Source organism: Delphinus delphis, chromosome 4 (genome assembly GCF_949987515.2).
Source record: "Delphinus delphis chromosome 4, mDelDel1.2, whole genome shotgun sequence".
NCBI classification, from domain to species: Eukaryota; Metazoa; Chordata; class Mammalia; order Artiodactyla; family Delphinidae; genus Delphinus; species Delphinus delphis.
In genome coordinates this window covers 3,601,463-3,625,779 of record NC_082686.1, presented here as the reverse complement: position 1 = coordinate 3,625,779, position 24,317 = coordinate 3,601,463, and the positions used below count along the sequence as shown (strand labels likewise).

Here is a 24,317-nt window from a genome sequence, read left to right as displayed (position 1 = left end):
CCCCGAGGAGACTAAGTTGTTTCAGTCCCTTGAGTGTGGTCAGGGAAGGCTTCCTGGAAGAGGTGTCTTTGAGCTAGTCTTAAAGGATGGCTCAGACGGCACCAGCGGAGGGGGCTGCGGTGGGGCAGGGTGCGGTGGGTGGGTGCAACAGTAAGAACAGAGCTGTTGAAGGCGGGCATGGTCCAGGCACGCAGCGTGGGCTGGCTGCAGCGTGATGCCTACAGGAGGTGGGTGGGAGAGGGGGGGAGTACCCCACCCAGCGAGGCCGGGTGAGGCCAGTCGAGAAGGCTGTGAACGCCATGAGCAGGGGTTTGGACTGCATCCTGGGGCCGGGGAGCCAGGTGAGCAGCACCTTGAGATGAGAGGGCAGGTGCCGGGGCGGCAGGCAGCAGAGCCGGGCCATAGAGGAGGCTCAGGGAGGGCTGAGGTGTGTCCTGGGTCTGCCCTCCGAGGATGGTGGATGCTCTTACAGAGGCTCGTGTTCTTCTAGAGGTCGAAACCCAGCATGCTTTAGGGAAGCAGGAAGCTGGAGTAGGAACAAGGGACGCAAGGATCCAGAGAGCGAACTTCATTAACCCACTTTAGAGATAAGACTCAGGGGCCCCCAGGAGTGATGGCTGATCCCAAGCCCATGGGTTCAGCACATGCCCAGTGTCAGCCTGGGAGAGTCTGGGAGGGCAGGGGACCCCTCAGTTCCCCAGCCACGGGGGCCACGGTGAACCAGGGCAGGCCCAGCTGCCTGGGCTGGCAGGAACGTGCGACACGCATGTGTGTGGCTCTGCTGGCATGTGCGACCCCGGGGGTGCGCTGCTGCAGGGTGCGGAGTGGTCCGTCTGCTGTCTGTCCCTTGCCCCTCCCCTGCCTTGTACCATGTCGCTGGCCAGGCTCACATGGCTGTCCCGAAGCACAGACCCACCCTATGCCTTTGTCTCCTCGTGTCTTGCAGGCGACTCTCCTGGCAACACACCCCAGGCCACCGGCCCAGAGCAGCCCCCTACCCCAGCAGGACCTGGGGCTGCCTCAGTGCAGGGTGCCCGCCCGTCCCCCCAGGGCCTGTCCCCGCGGCTGAACCTGACCGGGGCCGTCAGGGTGCTCTGTGAGATCGAGAAGGTGGCCATCGCCATCCAGAAGCGCTTCCTGCAGCAGGAGTCCATCCCTGAATCCTCCCTGTACCTGGGACACCCGTCCTGCAATGTCAGCGACCACAACAGCACGCACGTGATCCTGGTGGCCGCGTGGGGCGAGTGCGGAACCGTCATGCAGAGTGTGAGACCGGGCTCAGACCCACCATGGGGCGCGGGGAGGGGGCTCCGGGAGTCTGGATCTCGATCTGGGGAGGGTCCGTGTGTGGCCTGGGGGGCCAGGAAGACCCTGCACCCCGAGGCCTCCGACTGTAAGCGCAGGAGGACCCAGCCAAGGGTTAGAATAGGACCGAGCTCTCGCCGGGGACCAGGCTGCACCCTGGTGCAGGGATTCTGGTGGAAAGTCAGGGTTTACAAAAGCCTCCCAGTGATTCTGATGCACAGGCGGGATGGAGAGCCAGTGGGGGAGGAGAAAGGGCAGGAAAGCCGGGAGCCTGTGCGTGAACGTGTGTGCCTGTGTACACGTGTGCACGCATATGAAAACATGTTCGTGTGCACGTGCGTAGGTGAGTGAGCGTGTGTGTGTGCATGCATGCACGGGTGCATGTGTATAAGAACGTGTCCGTGTGCATGTATGTCGGCGAGCGTGTGTGTGTGTGTGCGTGTGGGAGTGTGTTTGTGCAGAATGTGTGAATGGTTGTGTGTGCCCGTGCATTGGTGGGGACGCCTCCCCCACGTGCTGGGGGTCCCGGGCCATGTCAGCATCTCTGGTTTGCAGCGTTCGTCACGTGGTGGGCTGATGGCTCCAGGTCCTGTGTCTTCAAATGCTGCCTCTAGGCCACAGTGACGCCCCTGCACCCCTCACCCCCCATCCTTCCCGCTCCCCACGCCTGGCCCCTGCTCTCAAGGCCATGCCAGGCAGACGCAGCGCCTTCCCTGGGTTCAGCCAGTGCTGGGCACGGGGGAAGCGGGAGCAGCATCGGGCGGTGTTGTCCCTGGAGAGACCCCAGGTCCTGGCACAGGAGGTACCATGACCCAGTAGAGCAGGGTGGGGCTGGGCTTCCTGGGCCCGGGGGTGGGGGAGGGGCCTTCTGGAAGGAGGCTGAAGTGGTCCCAAGGGGTGTACGGGGAGTGCACCACGACCCCAGGGGGCAAGTGCAGATAGCTGGATGAGGGAGGCCAGAAATGGGGGAGGATTTACAAGGTGGAGGGTGTCTGAGTGGCTCTGGCCAGCAGACGGCTGGGCCCTGGGTGGGACGGCGGCCCAAAGGGGAAGGGTCTCCTGTGAGAGGTGGGCTGGGGGAGGGTCTCAGCAGGGGCCCGGCCGTGGCACTGTGGGGAAGGTGGTCCTCAGGGACGCTGTGCTGCTGGGCTGGGCGGGGGTGGGGCTGAGGGTCTTCGGCCTTGCTTCCTAGCAAAGGGCCTGCTGGCTGGGTATCTAGCCCCCTCATCACCCCCAGGTCAGGTATTGTCATCCACGTTTCACCAGTGGGACCTGGAGGCTCACCAAGGTCTATGGGGCCGGTGGTCAAGGTCAAGGTCTCCTGGCCTCCGAGGACCAGCCCTGAGGCCTCTGCGACTCTGCCTCTCCAGGGGCCTCGACGGCACGGGGTGGGCAAGGGACCATCACCCTCAGAGGCTCTGGTTGGAGCCCTGGGTGAGCTCCCTCGTGGGACAGGTAAGCCCAGGCACTGGATGGGCTAGGCTTGCTGATGACCCCAGGTCAAGGGCACAGGGAGGCGACATCGCGGGCTGAAAGGCTCAGAGCTGGTGTGGGCTTCAGTAGGAAGAGCCCTGGGGAGGGGAGCCAGGGGAGACACAGTGGAAGACTTCTCGCAGAAGAGACCCGGGAAGGGCAGGCAGGGGACACGGGGCACGGGCGCAAAGGCAGCTCCAAGGTACCAGCCTGCCTGGAGGCCAGACCCAGGGCGAGGGCTGGCCGGGCAGCTGGAAGACCGCGCGCACCCGTGGGCCCGGCTGGCCGCCCTCAGGCGTGATTCCATCTTCCCCTTGACGGGAGTGGGGTGCGGGCACAGGTGTTGGCAGAGATGCCAACTCAGACCCACACACAGGGCCGCTGGGTTGACGGACCAACCGGGACGTTTCCAGTGACCACAGCCTTCGTCAGTCCCCCTCCAACCCCTTCAGCCAGCACAGCTGAAAAATAACCAGGGTTTGGCTTCTCTTTCTTAAAGATGCCTAAGACTCTCACGTGGAGGTGGGCGCACGGAGAGGGGGTGAGCAGCCATGGTGGGGGGTGCAGAGTGCGGGGGACCGCAGCTTCTGGGCGACTTCAGTTCTGAGCCAGTCTGCACACAAGCTGGCGGGGGGCGGGCACAGGTGTTGGCAGAGCTGCCGCTGTGGTTCTCAGGTCCACGTTGGTGCAGGACCTACAGACCTCAAGTGAGAGATGCTAGGAAATAAGACACTCTTGCCGGCAGTGCTCAGGTGCGACGGGCTGGCCAGGCTGCCCTCGGGGGAGTCAGCACCTCCTACACGGAGGCACAGACACAAGGCTGCAGGGGTCGGCTCTCCCACTTGCTTGTTTTTCCGAGCTAGACAAACACCTGGTTTAGCAATTAAATTCAGTAAAATTCAGGGTCCTTTCAGAGCAGAGGGAAATTCATCTCTTATGAGTCATCCAGGCCCTGGAAACCACAGGAGCTCTTCTGTGTTTTGAAATTTGTCAAAAACTAAGATTCCCCCTGGAGACTTACTTATACAAATACAACAGATTACGTACAGTTAGCAGGTTCTTCCTCCTTTTGGGGGAGAAGGGGGTTAAATTTTATCCACCTCCTTGTTTTTAAAAAAAGTTAAATTTAAGGTCTCATCTCTCAGTTTAATGTACTATATACATCAAACTATGTTTCATACTATGTTTACGTTAAATTTAAGGTCTCACCTCTCAGTTTGATATACCATATTCAGATGGTTTAGAGTATGTCTAGGAAGAGAGAAATTAGCCCGTGCCCCAAAGAGTCATGAAGTACAGAATCATCTTCATAAATACGTGTAAAAGTCTTGTGAAGATAGCAGGGGACTGTCCAGGTTTTCTGAGGCATTTTTCAAAGTGAGTCAAGGCACATAATGTCCACCACTGTGAGGACACACGTTCTAAACTTGGTGCCTCTGATACAGCCCATCCGAGATGTGGCTTCATGGCTATTGGAAAACTAAATGTGCTGAATGAGGGTCTGCTTCTGCGCTGAAGAAACCACAGGACCTGTAAACATCGTGCAGATAATTAAAAATATGAGCTATGAACACAAGCGCTTTATTTTAAAAAGCAAACAAAGAATATAGCATCAATTCAAGTGTTTCAATGTTCCCATTTTGGATCGTTCAGTTAAGAACCTATACACCTTTGTGCCCAGAAGCTAATGCATTAGGAGTCTCTACCAAGGAAAATGAACTCTAAAAATTATCATGACTGTCAATCATTCTAATTTCAGCATTTGTATAAAAACTTAGAGAGACTAATAATAACCAAGAGCTAAAGATTCTTTTTAAACAAGTTTTTATTCCCGTTTTATTGAGATGTAATTGACATACAGACTGTATAAGTTTCAGGTGTACAGCATGAGGATTTGACTTAATACATCATGAAATGATTATTGCAGTTTAAATGAACATCTGTCATCTCATATAGATACAAAATTAAAGAAAGAGAAAAAAATTTTTTCCTTGGGGTAAGAGCGCTGAGGATTTACCCTCTTCACCACTTTCATGTGTAAAGTACAGCAGTGCTAATTATATTTATCGTGCTGTACATGACATCCCTAGTACTTCTTTATCTTATAACTGGAAGTTTGTACCTTTTGACCACCTTCATCCAATTCCCCCTCCCTCACTCCCTCCTCTGGTGACCGCAAATCTGACCTCTTTTTCTGTGGGTTTGTTTGTTTGTTTCTGAAGCATAATTGACCTGCAACACTGTGTTAGTTCCTGTTACATACATAGTGATTCATGTTTCTATGCATTTCAAAATGATCACCACGGCAAGTCTAGCTCCGATATATCACCATGCAAAGATATTACATGATTATTGACTATATTCCCCACACTGTACATTTCATACCCATGACTCATTTATTTTGTAACTAGAAGTTTTTACCTCTTAATCTCCGTCACCTATTTCTCTCATCCTCCCCCCCTTCCCTCCGGCAACCACCTGTTCTCTGTATCTATAACTGTTTCAGTTTTGTTATGTTTGTTCATTTGTTTTGTTTTTTTTAGATTCCACATATAAGGGGTAACATACAGTATTTGTCTTTTTCTGTCTGACTTATTTCACTTAGCATAATACCCTCTAGGTCCATCCATGTTGCTACAAATGGCAAGATTTCATTCTTTTATATGGCTGAGTAGTATTCCATTATATATATATATATGTATAAATATGTATATATTTCAGATCCTCTGCCCATTTTTTAATTGGGTTGTTTGTTTTTTGATGTTGAGTTATATGTGTTCTTTGTATGTTTTTGGATATTAATCCCTTATCAGATATATTATTTGCAAATATCTTCTCCCATTCAGTAGGTGGCCTTTTTTGTTTTGTTGATAGTTTCCTTCATTGTGCAAGTTTTAGTTTATGTAGTACCATTTGTTTATTTTTGCTTTTGTTTCCCTTGCCTGAGGAGACATATCAAAAAAAGTATTACTAAGACTGATGTCAAACAGCATACTGCCTATGTTTTCTTCTAGAAGTTTTATGGTTTCAGGTCTTACATTTAAGTCTTTAATCCATTTTGAATTTATTTTTGTGCATGGTGTGAGTGAGAAGTCCAGTTTGATTCTTTTGCATGTAGCTGTCCAGTTTTCCCAACACCATTAATTGGAGAAGCTGACTTTTCCCTATTGTATATTTTTGCCTCCTTTCTTGTAGATTAATTGTCCATATAAGTGTAGGTTGATTCCTGGGCTCTCTGTTCTGTTCCATTGACCTGTGTGTCTGTTTTGTGCCAGTACCATGCTATTTTGATTACTGTAGCTTTGTAGTATAGTCTAAAGCCAGGAAGTGTGATACTTCCAGCTTTGTTCTTCTTTCTAAAGATTGTTTTTTCTATTTGGGGTCTTTTGTTTTTCCATACCAATTTTAGAATTTTTTTGTTCTAGTTCTGTGGAAAATGCCATTTATATTTTGATAAGGATTGCACTGAATCTGTAGATTGCCCTGGGTAGCATGGTCATTTTAACAATATTAATTCTTCCAATCCATTAATACATATATCTGTCCATCTATTTGTGTTGTCTTCAGTTTCTTTCATCAGTGTCTTACAGTTTTCTGAGTACAAGTCTTTTTACCTCCTTAGTTAGATTTATTCCTAGGTATTTTATTTTTTTGATGTGATTGTAAATGAGGTTCTTTTCTCTTTCTGATAGTTTGTTGTTAGTGTACAGAAATGCAACAGATTTCTATATATTAATTTTGTTTCTGCAACTTTACCAAATTCATAGATGAGGTTTTTTGGTGGTGTCTTTAGGATTTTCTATGTATGGTATCATGTCATCTTCAAACAGTGACAGTTTTTTTGTTTGTTTTAATGAGAGCCCTGGGTCACACAGCTGTCTTCTTGCTATAACCTCACATGGCAGAAGGGACAAGGGAGTTCTCTGGGGTCTCTTTTGTAAGGGCACTAATCTCCCCCAAAGGCCCTACCTCCGAATACTATCACACTGGGGATTAGGTTTCAACAGACAGGTTTTATGGGGACACAAGCATTGGGTCAACCCAGCAGGAAGCTCGCAGGACAAAACAGCCATTCCTTTATATGTCCTCATCCTTTTAGCCCTGAAGCAGCCTGCCCTGGGAAGGGCATGATCTCAGGTGAGGCTGACCCTGAAGAAGCTGACAGTTGGAGACCATCTGCTGACTGCACAGCTCACAGCTGGGCAGCAAGTCTTTCCTTGAAGAGGGATCTGAATGGGACATCTCTGTGTCTACCAGAGTCTACCTCTCGAATAGTGACAGTTTTACTTCTTCCTTTCCAATTTGGATTCCTTTTATTTCTTTTTCTTTTCTGATTGCTGTGGCTGGGACTTCCAATACTATGTTGACTAAAAGTGGTGACAGTGAGCATCCTTGTCTTATTCCTGACCTTAGAGGAAATGCTTTTAGCTTTTCACCATTGAGTATGATGTTCAAGAGGCATAGACTCTTTGATGTAAACAACTTTATCAGTTTGTCCAGGTCTGTTTAATATGCACACAAGGAAAATGCACTTGTTCTATAATTTCTTAAAAAACAGCAAGTAAGGAGTAGATGCAGTAGCTGTAGAAGGAAAGAGAATCAAAAGGTCCTTCTATTCAGGGACTTTCAGATCATTGGAGAGTAGACAATTCCCTTCCTGCTCCTCCAAGCTTTGCCCTACAGAGGATGTTTTGTTCTCAGACCCACTCATGTCAAGGCCTATTTGGCCATTAGATTTCTCGTCTGTCAGATGCACAGGTTCCATTAGCATTGTTAGTGTCAAAATGTCTATTTTCAGCAAACGCTCTACTGGCAACCTTATCGGGATTAGACCCTTTGTCATATAGCTCGTACTCTGCTTTGCTCTTTCATCCTCCAAGAAGTCCAATAACTTCTACTTTACTTGGCTGTGTATTTCTACAAACTCTAATCCACACTTCTTTACTGGCGTAATTTTCAACCATGCCTCTTGTTTCCTCTTCATTCCATGGCTCTGATTTACCTATTTCACACAAAATTCCCCTTGTCTAGTTCTAAACTGTTAAGGCCAGCGACTTTAACAGAAGCAGGGCAACGCCCACTACCAGTCGTTATGCATAGTAAGCATTACAACCGCAGGTCATCTAGGCTGTCCTTGACTGGCCCTGTGCTCTATTCTTCTAGTGACACTTTTGGAGATGTCAGTAAGGGGTGTTGATCTTGCAGAAGCCACCACCAGGACAATCAAACTCCAAGCCACTAGCAAGTAAAGCACTTCAAATGGGTGGTTACAACTTCAGGCATTTTGTCAAACAAAATGTTTAGCTTCAGTATAATGGTGGCAATTTTCACAGACATTTTAATCTCTTCCTACAATGCTCTCCACTGAATCAAATGATGAAATTGCCCATCCTAGGGTCTTCATCACTATTTTTGGCTCTGGAGAAATTTTGGAGCTCTCTTTGATGTTGGCAAGCCCATCTGCTTGTACTGGTATACAACGGCCTGAAAATCTTCTCTTTTTCCTGATAAACGTTCACATTCTGAGTATCCAGTCCTTAGTACCAGCTGACCCTGGCAGCATTTCTCTAGCATGAAACTGATTAGCTCTGCACTTTTTTTAAAATGGCCTTAACCTCATTAACGCTAACGGGCATCACAATTCTCCCTGGAGACTTGTGTCCACAGGCAAGAGCTGTGTTATCATTTCACACCCCTGAGTCCTCTTCCAGACCACGTTCACTTTCTTTAGGTTGCCCTCCGGACCCTTGGTTCTGTGTTAGTGTCCCTAGAATTAGAAAGGATGCAGTTTGATGAGTCGCAGACTTTAACCGGTTTATTTTAACTCGATTTCTTTGGTGAGGGCTTGCTCTCTAATTTTCAGAAGTGCACCTGGGGATTATTTGGGGAAGAATCTAATCTATTGTTTGGGGTATCGTCTGATCTAGTTTGTCTCTGGTTCTCTTTTAATGAAGAAAGCGGGTACAGGAAGTAGGCTAAACCAGATGTCACGACGTTATGTTCTCTTTTGCAATTTATACTGGGAAAAAGTTGTCAAGGTTTTCATATTTGGGGGGATAAGCTTTAAACAACCCCTGCACCCAGAACTGTGGTCCGTAGACATGTTGGGGGCCTGCTGGGGCCCGGGAGCTCACTCATGTCCCGTCTGCGTTCAGAACATGACGAATACGGTGGTGAGGACCACGCTGAGGAACGACCTGTCCCCAGAGGGCATCATCCATCACCTGAAGATCCTGAGCCCTATCCACTGCGCCTTCCAGAATGACCTCCTGACGTCATCGGGCTACACCCCGGAGTGGGGGTGAGTGCAGAGGCGTCTCCCCAATTCCCTGCAGCTCACGTTCCTCCCAGCACCATCACTTGGGGGTTTCTTTAGGGTTTTAATCACTTGAGGACCCTTCTGAGAGACTGAACATACCAAAGGCAGTGGCCAAGACTTGATTAATAACTGGCAGCTTCCCTAGATTTGTCCCCATCTCCAGTCTAGAACCAACCAGGGAAAGCCACATCTGTTCCCCTAGCCAGTCACATAGGATGCCCCCATCAGGGCACGCCTCTCTCTCCCTTTCCCCTGTGAAGCTCACCCCTCCTCTGCCTGCTTTTGAGTCTCCACCAAACTCTAGTGACCGGGGCTGACCCCAGCTCTAGCCAGCTCAAAAAACAATAGCCTTTCTTTTCTTATTCTCATTTGGGTGGTCTTCTTTTAATTCCATCTTTCTTTGGAGTATTTTGGGGAGAAATGGGAACAGGAGGGTCACAGAAGCAGACCCCCCCGCCCGCAAACGCTCCCTCTTGCAGGGTTTACACCATCATCGAGGACCTCCATGGCGCTGGAAGTTTTGTCACCGAAATGCAGTTATTTATTGGAGACTCTCCTATTCCTCAAAATTATACCGTGTCTGCCAGTGATGACGTCAAGATTGAAGTAGGGCTCTATAAACAGAAAAGCAACCTCAAGGTGGTCCTGACCGAGTGCTGGGCAACGCCATCCAGCAATGCCAGGGACCCGGTCATGTTTGGCTTCATTAACAACAGGTAGGGGCACCCACCCCCTCTGTGTAGCCTTCTTTGGACCCTCTGAATTTCCAGACATGCATGGATGCAGACCCGGGTTTTAGGTGACGCCCTCAGGAGAGCCTCCTCTTGGGAACCAGAGATCTAGCCATCCTTGCCTTCTTGTATCCTAGTGGGGATGCTCCGTGTGCACTCAGGTGCACGGTAAGGAAACTCACCTGGGAACAAGGACAGGAGGGCCAGTTTAGAACTAATGAGTCGCTTTGTCTCTTCCCAGCTGCCCTATCCCCAACACACACACGAATGTGATTGAGAACGGGAACTCCAACAAGGCCCAGTTTAAGCTGAAAATCTTTTCCTTCATCAACAACTCCATAGTCTATCTGCACTGCAAACTCCGCATCTGCATGGAATCCCCTGGAACCACGTGCAAAATAGTAGGTGTTTTGCTGTTCTAAACCTCTGACTCACCCTCTTTGTTATGAGGAGGGTTGCTCTGTGATCAGAAGCCCAGGGCCTGGGCATTTCTGGGGCCAGACTTCAGGGAGGAGGTGCTGGGCCCTGCAGACTTGGCCCTTAAAAGACATGAAATGAGGTTTCAATGGTGGGCAGTCCTGGGTGAGGACCAGTGTCGCTGGGGGGCTAACTTGAGTCCTTCCTTAGACCATACCATTCCACTGGCCATCACATCAGACCTTCCTTGTCATGGTGCTGTCATGCTTCTCCTTCGAGGTGATCGAATGCATACTTAGGTGTAAAAATGTTATTTTAATTTGAAATTATTTTTAGCAAGTCGGTGGCACATTGCTGAATCCTAGCCACTAGGTTATTTCATCAGGTTTTTGTTCTTCCCCGTTCAGCATTTATGCTGGGATTATGAATAACTTTACATTCTCATTTCCTCAGAACTTTGAATTTGAAATGTGCTTTGCACTTCTGGGTTGGAGAGTTATTCTTCGTCCACAGACAAGTATGTGAAGTGACTGTCATGTGTCACCTGTGGCTGGGGAAGGCATGGAGGGCTCTGTTGGCCTTTGCTTCTGCAACCGCATATTTCTCTCTCCTTTGGGGACACGTTTGTTCCTGTGCTCCTTACAAAAGTTGGGCAGTTTTCCTGGGTGATCAGGGCCAGCCATCAGTCAGGATGCACAGCAGAAGAAATCCAGTGAGCCCTGATTTTGCTGTCACTTTTTCTCAAACAGCAGGTCTACTGGAAAGGAACACAGACTCCTGGTGCCTGCCCGCTGAGGGGCTCCGAGCCTGCATCAGCCCCTTAGAAACCCTACGGTGTTAATGACCACGACAGCTTTGACAGGGAGCGGCCGGTTCTCAAATTCTCTACACTATGAGCTTCACGTATTTCTTTCCAAGCTCCTCTAGGATGGGTGTTGTATTGGTTTCCTGCGGCTGCTGTAACGAAGTACCGCAGGCTGGGCAGCTTAAATAACATAAATCTATCCTCGCACAGTCTGGAGGCTGGAAGTCCGAGATCAAGGTGTCGTCTGCTGGGCTGTTCCTTGTGAGGCTGTGGGAGAATCTGTTCCAGGTCCAGCTCCCTGACTGATCGATGGCACCTTCTCCCTGTGTCTTCACATGTCTTCCCTCTGTGCATATCTGTGTCTGTGTTCAAATGTCCTCTTTTTGCAAGAACACAGTCCTATTGGATTAGGGTCACCCTACTGACCTCATCTTAACGCGATCATCTGCAAAGGCCCTATTTCCAAATAAGGTCACGTCCACAGGTGCTGAGGTTAGGACTGCAACATCTTTTGGGGGACACGATGCACCCCATAGCAGGTGTATGGTAGAAAGATTCTATCATGTCATTGAAACTTTTCATCAGGCCCAGGTGTTAAAAGGAGCAGGTGTCTGCCGCAGGCTGTGGAGAACAAAGGGTGACTCTGAGACGATGCCCCCAGGGGCCAAGGGGCCAGAGCTGGAAACTGGAGACAGCACAGGGGGCTACATCTTGCTTCCTCCAACCCTCCTGCTGCCCAGCCCTCCCCCATCCAGTTGGGCACCCTGCCTGCACAGCCCCGAGGCCCAGGTGGTCCAGCCTCCCCCTTCCTCCTTCTCCCCTGACCAAGCTCATCCAGGATGCACAAACGTGACTTGGCGTTTCCGGCAGGAAAGAACATGTGCGAATCAGAGTATCAACCCTGATAGTGGATACATTTCTCATAAACATTGTTCAGCTAATTTGTACTTCTTCTCCTTTTAAAATTACAGAACTGTGACGACTTTAGGTCGCTGAGAAACGGCGAGCCCTCTGCAACGCACCAGATGTCCTGGGGACCCCTGATTCGGTCCGAAGGTGAGCTGGTGACTTGGTTTAGACAACTAAACTTGGGTATTGATTCAGAAACTGCTAGCTGTCCCCAAATATCTGTTCTCTTCTCCTTCCATGGTAATAGAACCCCCAGTTTTTAGGGGACAGGTGGCTGCCAGGAATAAACACTATAATTCCCAACTGACCTTATAGCAAGAGTGGCCATATGGGTGAGCTCTGGCTAATGAGATGCAAAAGAGAGTGTCAAGTGACAACTTTTTTTTTAACATCTTGATTGGAGTATAACTGCTTTACAATGGTGTGTTAGTTTCTGCTGTATAACAAAGTGAATCAGCTATACATATACATATATCCCCGTATCTCCTCCCTCTTGCGTCTCCCTCCCTCCCTCCCACCCCTCTAGGTGGTCACAAAGCACTGTGTGCCTGCCTTATAAACAACCGGTACCCACCCGGCTGCCTGACATTCAGGGGAGGCGGCTGCAGGCAGCCGCCATCTCGGGGCATGAGCACCGTGGAGGCGGGAGCCGGGAGCCCCAGGACACCGTGGAGCGAAGCTGCAGGGCCAGGCCTGGGCTCTGACCTCCGATGTTTATGCCAGAAAGAAATAAGCTTCCATTTTCCTTGTCGCTGCTTTTTTGGGTTTTTCTCTTCCTTTCGGCTAAACCTAATCCCAGTTGACTTTCCTTTTTTATTGTTTTTCTTCCTAACTTGGATGGCCCTCCTTGCCTCTCTATTTTCCCATACAGGAACTTCCGGGTTTTGGATGCAGGGTGTAAACCGGGATGGGTGTGCTAACCAGGGCTTGGGAAGCGGGCCTCTCACTGTTGTGGCTTCTCCCATTGCGGAGCACAGGCTCTGGACGCGCAGGCTCAGCAGTCACGGCTCACGGGCCCAGCCGCTCCGCGGCATGTGGGATCTTCCCGGACCGGGGCACGAACCCGCAGCCCCTGCATCAGCAGGCGGACTCTCAACCACTGCGCCACCAGGGAAGCCCCAAGGGAGGTCTTCTTAGCCAGTGATATTCAACTGCTGGTTCTCATGCAGAGGATTTTGGAAATGAAAACAAAAGTCCCAGGTCCCAGGCCATGCCCCAGGCCAATCAACTCAATGTCTCTGGAGCTGGATTCCAGGCCCTGGTGTTTGCACCGGTCCTCGGATGATCGCTGGCCTGGGTCCTGGGACAATGTGCTTTTCCTATCCTCTTCATTGTCTTAAATGGCTGAGAACTGATGGATCTAATATGAAAGAGAACGTATGTGAATTGCATTCTTATTTATAGAAACAGAACTTCTATTTATTCGTAGATATTACAGATAATGTCAAAACCAGAGTGGAAAAAACACTGGGTTTGGAGTCAGGAGGGCTGTGTTTAAATATAGGCTCTCATACTTCTGAGCTGTGTGCTCTTAGGAATATTCCTGAGTCTTCTGAGTCCCGTCCAGCCAGCCATCATTCCTCCATCCATCCACTCACCTACCCACTTATTCATTATCTCCTCTAACTACTGTATGCCAGGCTCTGTGCTTTTTCTCTACATCATAGGAGTTATTACAACAGTCCTACATACCTGGCCAATAAGATTACAGTAAATAAAAATCCTCTGTGAGGCTAAAATTTGTGATGCAGGAGCTAGGTTGCCTGGAGACAAAACTTGGGTCTGACTTTGGGCATGCTGCCTTTGCCTCATTTGCCTCATCTGTAAAATGGGGACAACAATAATGATGACGGTAATTCCTAGTTCATACAGTGCCTTGTCCGTAGCAATCACTGGTAAGTGTTATTTATTATCCTTCCTAACCGGTAGTGCACTTCACTAACACAGCCATTGCAGAGAACCCCAAACACAGTAAGGGTGTAGACAGTCAAGCTCAATGACAAGGATTATAATTATTCATTCTGTTCATCATTCTTTCTCATTGTATTATTAGCTTTTCTGCTTCATAACTGTGTCATACAAATATACAGAAACATCATTTAGAAACTTGGAATCTCTCAGCTGGTAGGCAGGTGATTACATTTTAATAGTGTGTAGTAACAGAAACACTGCTGGAGACAGAGTGAAAAGAGGCTGGCAGACAAGTACCTCCGGGATTTTATCTCTGCCCCTCCCACTGGGCACCCATGACCTCTCCCCTGCTATCACATCACTTCTACTCTGGGGAAGAATGAGAACTCTGGGAGATCTCAGGGAACATGGCCAAGCTCACACAGCTATCACCTGGACAAGCTGGGCCTCTCCCAGCAGTTCCAGCCTTTTCCTAACCCACCCACCCTTGGTCTCCAGGGGCTGCCCTGGCTTCCTTTCCAGGCATCAGTCCACCCCAGCGTTCACACCACGGGTGTTAGTTTTCTGGGGCTAGTGACACAGGAAACTAAGAATCACAAACCGGGTGGCTTAAAAGAACAGAAACTACTCTCTCAGAGTCTGGAGACCCAAGTCCAAGGTCATGGCGTGGGCGGGGCTGGTTCCTTCCGAAGTCCCTGAGGGAGAGTCCGTTCCAGGCCTCTCTCCCAGCTTCTGGAGGTTCTGGTCTGGCAGCCTTGGCTTGTGGTTGCATCCCTCCAGCCTCTGCCTCTGTATCCCATGGCTTTTCCTGAAGGTCTCTGTCTTCTTACAAGGACACCGGTCGTTGAATTAGGGGCCTCTTCTGCTTGAGTATAACTTAACTAAAGATGTCTGCAATGACCCTATTTCCAAATAAGGTCACATTCTCAGGCACTGGGGGTTAGGACTCAACATACGTGTTTTGGAGGGATACACTTCAACACATAACACGGTGTGTTGGCAATTTTAAGGCCGCATCCAACTGGTAATCGCTCCTGAATCTGTGCTACCAACGAATCACATATCGGCACTGTAATTCTTGCACTTCATTTTTGGAAAACATCCGTGGCCATCTGCTTTATAGAGAACATTATTTCTCACTCACTGGAGTTTTTTTGTGTGAAGAGGTAGAGAATGTTTGAGATTAATGTCCGTGGGATCCTGAAATGTCCCAGTGGGAAGGGTCTGGAACAATTATCGAGGCAGCTCAGAAGTGAGGGGCCTGGGTGCCCCCAGAGAACAGCTGAGCTGGACCTCAGACCTCTGGAAGGACCTGGACCCTCTGCAAGGGGCCGGGGTTATATGTACCCTGCTCCTGGGTTATTTGCGTGCCAGGAGGTCCTCCATCACTTTCCCTCACCAAGATGTGTCCCCTTCACAAGAGCAGCAGTAGGCTAGTGTCTTTGTGAAAAGACTGATCATGTGCGTCACCGCCGTGATGTCACAGCAGCCCTGCTCCTGCTATCCTGGGGGACGACCAGTGTCTTTCATTTAAGCATCTCGTCTATCGTGGACTGATAGACTGATAGTAACATAGGTGGTTACTATGTTTAAGGAAATACCCCCAAGGATGAGGCGGGTTGCATTGCGACACAGGCTCCCTCTCTAGTTGTAAGCATCTCTGCTGGACCAGTAACCATTCCTGGACCATGGTAACCAGTGGACGGCACCGGCCTGTGGACCCCACTCGGAGCAGCTCTGAGTCAGTGGCCAGTGAAGAGTGCTCGGCTGCAGGGAACAGAAACCCAGCCGGAGAGGCAGCGACCGAACACGTTCGCTCATCTCCGTAGCTGCCAGTCTGGGGCTGGGGCTGGGCTCCACGGGGCCAACAAGGGGGCCTCTTCTGCCTTTCTGCTCCAGCATCCTCAGGGCAGACAGCCCCCCTTGTGCTCACAAGTTGGTCCCCTACTTGAGGCACAGGAGGAGGGGGAAGGGTTCACTGTAGCACCCACTGGAGGATGGATTTAAGATCCAGCCATGAAGGGGTTGTCAGGAAGCTGGTGCCCCAGAGTCTGGAGGCCTCAGGTTCCTTGGGAGGTTGCAGCTGCTCCAGCAACTGTCCCCAGTATCCCTATCCCAGTGTGGTCCTCCCTCTGGAGGAGGGGGTTGCCCGGTTCCAGCTGGCCCACCATCCAGGCAGTCGGGTGGGAGCCTCTTCTAGGCCATTGCTGAATCACTTTGGTGTCTGCACTCGTCTGATCCATGACTGGGAGACCTGGAGCAGCGGCCACTTCCAGAAACAGCCCCAGAAATGGAAAACGGGATCTCCAGTGTCCCTTATTGTCCAGGAATGCTTTCCTACCCAGACCTTTCTGATAAGCTCCTGTGGTGAAATTGAGATAAAATTCACCTAATATAAAGTTAACTGTTTTAAAATAAATAATTGGGCAGAATTCAGCACCTTCACCACCTTCTCTAGTTTCAAAACATTTGCATCACCCGAAGCAGCTCCGTGCCCACAGGAGGGAGTGACTCCCCAGCCCTTCCCCTGCCCCTGAAACTACCTGGCTTGGCTTCCTGTCTCTGGTCTCCCTAGAAACAGGGTCACACGACACCGTGTGGTCCTTGGAGACCGATGCCTGTCACTCGGCACAATGGATGTTTTCAAGACTCATCCATGTCATAACCTGTGGCCGAATCTCGTGCCTTTTATGGCCGAATATTATTCCACCGGGTGGATGGACCACGTGTTGTTTATTCATTCGTCCTTTGATGGATTTGGGGGCTGCTTCCCCCTTTCGGCTGTGCTGGGTATGCTGCTATGTGGCCGCGTGTATGAGTGTTTATTGAGTCCCTGTGTTCAGCAGTTTGGGGTCCAGGCTCTCCCGTGCTTTCCTGTCCCTGAGTGCGGGGAAGGCCAGCTTCCCGGTGCTGTGCAGTGTGTGGGCACCGTGTGTCTCTGTGCAGGGCACGCTGAGCGCTCTGCCCCGACCTGGAGATCCTGGGGCTCCCGCATGGCCTCCTTCCTCTTGGCCAGTGATTATCCAGAACGTGGGCAGGCAGACCTGTCCTGGCTGCTGTGCTCTCCCGGGCTTGGGGCGGGGGCACGGGCACGCTGAACGTCTGATGCGTGAGAGCTTGCTCCATCGCGGGTGCGTCCCGTCCCGAGCCCTCCATCCAGGGGCAATGCCGGGACCCCGCTGCGACCAGGCCGAGCTGCTTTGGGCAGACCACCCACCTGCGCCTGTTTCATCCCTGCAGGAGAACCTCCAGCTGCAAAGCCGGGCCTGCGAGCCAGTTACCTGGTCCTCACGCTGGTGGCTGCCTTCGCCTTGGTGGCGGGGCCAGCTGCCCTTCTCATCATGCGCTACCAGAGAACGACCGGAAAATACAACCTCAAAACCCAGTCCGACAACTTCAGCTACCAGGTGTTCCACGAATAAGGAGCCCGGCTGCCCGCAGGTGGGTGAGGAGGGAGGCCCGTCTCGTCTGAGGCACCAGTCCTGCCTTTGCCGCCGAGGTGCCTGCACAGTGCGTCCCGCGGGGTTTGGCAAAGGGTAGATTTGTGGGTTTCGGCGGCTCCTGCCTGGGATACCGTGATTTATAATCAGAAATATGTACTTGGTCTTCACCCACTGCTCCTGGCACAGAGCTCCTGAAACCCTTGGAATTTCCTAAGTGCTGAGGGCGGTAAAGGTGTTTTTGTTATATTAGTGAGGTGGCCTTTGGCCTGTGCCTTAGAATGGGGGCCGGTTGCTGGGAGAGACTGCCGCGTGATTAGAGGGCTAGATGTGCTCTGCTGAGGCTCCAGATAGGGGGCGAACGGCAGTAACTTCAGTTCAACTTTCCTCCAATAATAAAGATAACAGCTGCCTTGGCGGGGTGCCTTCCAGTCTGGTTGGGGGCCCGCCAGGTTTGGTCACGAAGACCCTCCCACTTCCCCACCCTATTCCATCCTGCCCCCGTCGGGGGTCCTGTCACGTGGACACGCCCCACAGTGGCTGGCCCAGGTCCCTGTTTCCTGCCTGGGTCAGCAGCGTCCCGCTGGGCCACCTTCCCCGCGTTCAGCTCTTCATTCTCTCGAGATAACGGACCTTTGATACAACTCCTCAAAGTGTGGCAGTTCCTGGCTTCATCCCTTAAATGAGGAAAGGGGGCTCAGAGATCTCAAGTGAATCACCCCCATCACACAGCAGAGGCGGGTTACAGCGCACTTCCCCACAAGGCAACGTCCCTTTCCGGGTGACTTCAGCGTCGTCAGAGAAAATGTCACCTCCTTCAGGGGCTGGTCCTGCAGACACTGGAAACGTGATGTCTTCACCCTGTCTCAGCCCCCTTTGCTCCGAGGACCCAAGAGCTCACGTGATTCCAGGGCCTCGGAGCCCTTACAGCCTGGATGGGGAGGGTTGGGCCAGGGCCACTCACCTCCCCGCATAGAATCGCAAGAGAATTTCAGCAACTTTTACTTAATATTTAGAAAATGAATTCCAACAAGGAGGCCAACACTTGTCCTGGAGAATTTCTAAGGAAATCTTGTGTGTTGGTGCCTCAGCCGTGCTGGATGGCCCCCTCCTTGAAATTAAAACACTACAGAGAAAATTGGTCCCTTTTCTTTTCTTATTCTCCTGAGACTTCTGTCTTCCAAAGTAAAAAGTATCTATATCTGGTTCTCAAGTTCCTGAAAAAATCTGCTTTTTGAAAATCTCAAACAAATAAACATCCCCAAGGTTGGCAGTTGGTACAACCCCGCTCGGTGATGAGCCCCGTATCCGGGTGGGTGGTCCACAGATAGCACAAAGGCACAGAGCCCCGAGGGTGTGGCCGTCTGGCTCAGGTGTGTGTACCTGTCTCACCTGACTGCTGAGCTGCGGGAGCTGCACTCACCGGAGACCGGGGTTCCTGTGCCTCCTGGGATTCGCTGCCCTTTTATTTGGGCTCAGTCTCTCACCATTCGGCAAGCACAGATGTCATGTCCTGGGGGTTGGCGGTTACCTCCGCGACCCACTCTGGGCTTTCCAGCATCAACCCCACCTCTCCTGCTGCAGACTGACGCAGGCAGTCTCCTTCCCCACACAGGTAGCCGTGAATCAAGCTCCAGTCTCCACTCAGGCGTCGATGGCAGCCTGCCCTGTCCCTCATCCAGAGCCTGGATGAGCTCCAGAAGTGGTGGAAACACAGCCTCTGCCTGCCCCCAGGAGGCCCGTCCTCTGCCCGGGTCCCAGACAAGGCAGCACCAGGTGGGCGAGCGGAGCTGGTGGAGAAGCAGGCCAGGAGCTGAATGCCCCGAGCCTCAGACACAGGGGTCTTCGAACCAAGCTCGAACGCAGCTCTGCCGTCACGCCATCGCCTCCACCACACAGAGCTCCCAGGCCCCTTACCACCCTAAGCAGTCCATGCGGCCCTTCCTGGCTTTGCTCACCATCGACATCTATCACCTACCACCCACCCCTCCATCCATCCATTTGACCCTCTGTCAAATACATAACATTTCACATTTTCAAAACTGTTGGACAGTGCAGTTGAAGTTCTTTTTAAAATAGGTGAGTCATTGAAATTGGGTCATTTGTAGAGACGTGGATGGACCTAGAGACTGCCATACAGAGTAAGTCAGAAAGAGAAAAACAAATATTGCAAATTAACGCATATATGTGGAATCTAGAAAAATGGTACAGATGAACCGGTTTGCAAGGCAGAAACAGAGACACAGATGTAGAGAATAAACATATGGACACCAAGGGGGGAAAGCAGGGGTGGGCTGGTGGTGGTGGGATGAATTGGGAGATTGGGATTGAACATGTATACACTAATATGTATAAAATAGATAACTAATAAGAACCTGCTGTATAAAAAAATACAATTAGATAAAAAATAAAAATATGTGAGTCATAAAAATATTGCCAATGTGATTTTTAGTAGACATATATATATCGCGGGCCTCTCACTGCTGTGGCCTCTCCCGTTGCGGAGCACAGGCTCCGGACGCGCAGGCTCAGTGGTCATGGCTCACGGGCCCAACCGCTCTGCGGCACGTGGGATCTTCCCGGACCGGGGCACGAACCCGCGTCCCCTGCATCGGCAGGCGGACCCTCAACCACTGCGCCACCAGGGAAGCCCTGTACTCTTTAACTTTTGTCCTGCATTACAAGGATATTGTTTTTATTTACACAGCAGTGACTCAAAATGCACTCTATTAATATGAAAATTTTTATAGCAAGTAGAAATAACATTATATAGATCCTTATTTTATATTGTTCCAAGCACTTTCACAGATATTAAAATAAAGAATTTTACCAAGGGTGAGGCACTATTTACCCACTGCATAATGGGAAACCGGAGAAGGGATGGGTGAGCTATTTACATAAGTTTACAAAATGAGTTCATGAGGAAATAGGTCTAGAATCTAAGTATTTTAGTCTAGAAATTTCTTCATTACACCATGCTAACTGGTAATGCTTTTCACTTTATTTAAAGCAAATGGAATTGTATTTGATACCTAACACCTGAGAGGATAGTGTTTTTCCATGATGAACTTAGACAGAATTGCATCTAACAGGGTTTTAGTATTTTTTTTTCATTTCTCAAGCTTTTATTTTATTAAAAAGAATTTTTTAATAGATCTTTGTTGGAGTATAATTGCTTCACAATACTGTGTTAGTTTCTGCTGTATAACAAAGTGAATCAGCTATACATATACGTATATCCCCATATCCCCTCCCTCTTGCGTCTCCCTCCCACCCTCCCTATCCCACCCCTCCAGGTGGTCGCAAAGCACTGAGCTGATCTCCCTGTGCTAGGTGGCTGCTTCCCACTAGCTATCTATTTTAAATTCGGTAGTGTATATATGTCGATGCTACTCTCACTTTGCCCCAGCTTCCCCCTCCAATCCAATGTCCTCAAGTCCATTCTCTATATCTCTTTATTCCTGCCCTGCAACTAGGTTCAACAGAACTTTTTTTTTTTTTAGATTCCATATATATGTGTTAGCATAGGGTATTTGTTTTTCTCTTTCTGACTTACTTCACTGTGTATGACAGACTCTAGGTCCATCCACCTCACTACAAATAACTCAGTTTCGTTTCTTTTTATGGCTGAGTAACATTCCATTGTATGTATGTGCCACATCTTCTTTATCCATTCATCTATCGATGGACATTTAGGTTGGTTCCATGTCCTGGCTATTGTAAATAGTGCTGCAATGAACATTGTGGTACATGTCTCTTTTTGAATTATAGTTTTCTCAGGGTATATGCCCAGTAGTGGGATTGCTAGGTCGTATGGCAGTTCTATTTTTAGTTTTTTAAGGACCCTCCATACTGTTTTCCATAGTGGTTGTATCAATTTACATTCCCACCAACAGTGCAGGAGGCTTCCCTTTTCACCACACTCTTTCCAGCATTTACTGTTTCTAGATTTTTTGTTAATGGCCATTCTGACCAATGTCAGGTGATACCTCATTGTAGTTTTGATTTGCATTTCTCTAATAATTTGTGATGTTGAGCATCTTTTCATGTGCCTCTTGGCCACCTGTATGTCTTCCTTGATGAAATGTCTATTTAGGTCTTCTGCCCATTTTTTAACTGGATTGGTTGTTTTATTGATATTGAGCTGCATAAGCTGTTTGCATATTTTGGAGATTAATCCTTTGTCTGTTGTTTTATTTGCAAATATTTTCTCCCATTCTGAGGGTTGTCTTTTTGTCTTGTTTATGGTTTCCTTTGCTGTGCAAAAGCTTTTAAGTTCAATTAAGTCCCATTTGTTTATTTTTGTTTTTATTTCTGTTACTCTAGGAGGTGGGTCAAAAAAGATCTTGCTGTGGTTTATGTCAAAGTGTTTTTCCTATGTTTTCCCCTAAGAGTTTTATAGTGTCTGGTCTTACATATAAGTCTTTAATCTATTTGTAGTTTATTTTTGTGTATGGTGTTAGGTAGTGTTCTAATTTCATTCTTTTACATGTAGCTGTCCAGTTTTCCTAGAACCACTTATTGAAGAGGCTGTCTTTTCTCCATTGTATGTTCTTGCCTCCTTTGTCATAAATTAGGTGCCTGTAGGTGTGTGGGTTTATCTCTGGGCTTTCTATCCTGTGCCATTGATCTATATTTCTGTTTTTGTGCCAGTACCATACTGTCTTGATTACTGTAGCTTTATGGTATAGTTTGAAGTTGGGGAGTCTGATTCCTCCAACTCTGTTTTCCTTTCCCAAGATTGCTTTGGCTATTCGGGGTCTTTTGTGTTTCCATACAAATTGTGAAGTTTTTTGTTCTGGTTCTGTGAAAAATGCCATTGGTAGTTTGATAGGGATTGCATTGAATCAGTAGATTGCTTTGGGTAGTAGAGTGATTTTCACAATATTGATTCTTCCAATCCAAGAACATGTATATTTCTCCATCTGTTTATGTCATCTTTGATTTCTTTCATCAGTGTTTCATAGTTTTCTGAGTACAAGTCTTTCACCTCCTTAGGCAGGTTTATTCCTAGGTATATTATTCTTTTTGTTGCAATGGTAAATGGGAGTGTTTCCTTAATTTCTCTTTCTGATTTTTCATTGTTGGGGTATAGGAATGCCAGAGATTTCTGTGCATTAATTTTGTATCCTGCAACCTTACCAAATTCATTGATTAGCTCTAGTAGTTTTCTGGTGACATCTTTAGGATTTTCTACGTATAATATCATGTCATTGGCAAACAGTGACAGTTTTAATTCTTCTTTTCCAATTTGTATTCCTTTTGTTTCTTTTTCTTCTCTGACTGCTGCGGCTAGGACTTCCAAAACTATGTCGAATAAGAGTGGCAAGAGTGGACATCCTTGTCTTGTTCCTGATCTTAGTGGAAATGTTTTCAGTTTTTCACCATTGAGTATGATGCTTGTTGTGGGCTTGTCATATAGGGCCTTTATTATGTTGAGGTAAGTTCCCTCTATGCTCATTTTCTGGAGAGTTTTTATCATAAATAGGTGTTGAATTTTGTCAAAAGCTTTTTCTACATCTACTGAGATGATCATATGGTTTTTATTCCTTAATTTGTTAATGTGGTGTATCACGTTGATTGATTTGCGTATATTGAAGAACCCTTGAATCCCTGGGATAAACCCCACTTGATCATGGTGGATGATCCTTTTAATGTGCTGTTGGATTCTGTTTGCTAGTATTTTGTTCAGGATTTTTGCGTCTATGTTCATCAGTGATATTGGTCTATAATTTTTTTTTTTGTGATATCTTTTTCTGGTTTTGGTATCAGGGTGATTTTGCCTTCATAGAATGAATTTGGGAGTATATCTCCCTCTGCAATTTTTTGGAAGAGTTTGAGAAGGATCGGTGTTAGCTCTTCTCTAAATGTTTGATAGAATTCGCCTGTGAAGCCATCTGGTCCTGGACTTTTGTCTGTTGGAAGGTTTTTAATTACAGTTTCAGTTTCATTACTTGTGATAGGTCTGTTTATATTTTCTAATTCTTCCTGGTTCAGTCTTGGAAAATTGTACCTTTCTAAGAATTTGTCCATTTCTTTGTGGCTGTCTATTTTATTGGCATATAGTTGTTTGTAGTAGTCTCTTATAATCCTTTGTATTTCTGTAGTGTCAGTTGTGGCTTCTCCTTTTTCATTTCTAATTTTATTGATTTGCGTCCTCTCCCTTTTTTTCTTGATGAGTCTGGCTAAGGGTTTATCAATTTTGTTTATCTTCTCAAAGAACCAGCTTTTAGTTTTATTGATCCTTGCTACTGTTTCCTTCATTTCTATTTCATTTATTTCTGATCTGATCTTTATGATTTCTTTCCTTCTACTGACTTTGGGTTGTCTTTATTCTTCTTTCTCTACTTGTTTTAAGTGTAGGGTTAGATTGTTTACTTGAGATTTTTCTTGTTTCTTGAGGTGAGATTGAATTGCTATAAACTTTCCTCTTAGAACTGCTTTTGCTGCATCCCATAGATTTTGGGTCATCATGTTTTTGTTGTCATTTGTTTCTATGTATTTTTTAAATTTCTTCTTTGATTTCTTCAGTGATCTCTTGGTTATTTAGTAGCACATTGTTTAGCCTCCATGTATTTGTGTTTTACAGTTTTGTTCCTGTAACTGATTTCCAATCTCATAACGTTGTGGTCAGAAAAGATGCTTCATGTGATTTCAATTTTCTTAAATTTTCCAAGGCTTGATTTGTGACCCAAGATGTGATCTACCCTGGAGAATGTTCCATGTGCACTTGAGAAGAAAGTGTAGTCTGCCACTTTTGAATGGAATGCTCTATAAATATCAATTAAATCTTTCTGGTCTACTGTGTCATTTAAAGCTTGTGTTTCCTCATTTATTTTCTGTTTGGATGATCTGTCCATTGGTGTCAGTGGGGTGTTAAAGTCCCCTACTATTATTGTGTTACTGTCGATTTCTCCTTTCATGGTTGTTAGCATTTACCTTATGTATTGAGGTGCTCCTATGTTGGGTTCATAAACATTTATAATTGTTACATCTTCTTCTTGCAT

At 48.1% G+C, this 24,317-nt stretch overlaps 1 protein-coding gene and 1 pseudogene across 1 annotated transcript in view; one reads left to right on the top strand and one right to left on the bottom strand.

The window, feature by feature from the left end:
• The window catches only part of UMODL1 (uromodulin like 1), a 63,286-nt gene extending 43,529 nt beyond the window's left edge, over positions 1-19,757 (top strand). The window contains exons 17-23 of the mRNA XM_060009780.1: positions 947-1,266; positions 8,934-9,079; positions 9,577-9,813; positions 10,070-10,229; positions 12,022-12,106; positions 17,111-17,311; positions 18,926-19,757. Coding sequence (XP_059865763.1) covers positions 947-1,266; positions 8,934-9,079; positions 9,577-9,813; positions 10,070-10,229; positions 12,022-12,106; positions 17,111-17,292 — 1,130 coding nt within the window. The 3' untranslated portion in view covers positions 17,293-17,311; positions 18,926-19,757. The remainder of the gene's footprint in view (positions 1-946; positions 1,267-8,933; positions 9,080-9,576; positions 9,814-10,069; positions 10,230-12,021; positions 12,107-17,110; positions 17,312-18,925) is intronic.
• On the bottom strand, positions 7,316-8,916 carry LOC132423882 (ubiquitin carboxyl-terminal hydrolase 1 pseudogene; annotated as a pseudogene).
• Positions 19,758-24,317: the final 4,560 nt, after the last annotated feature.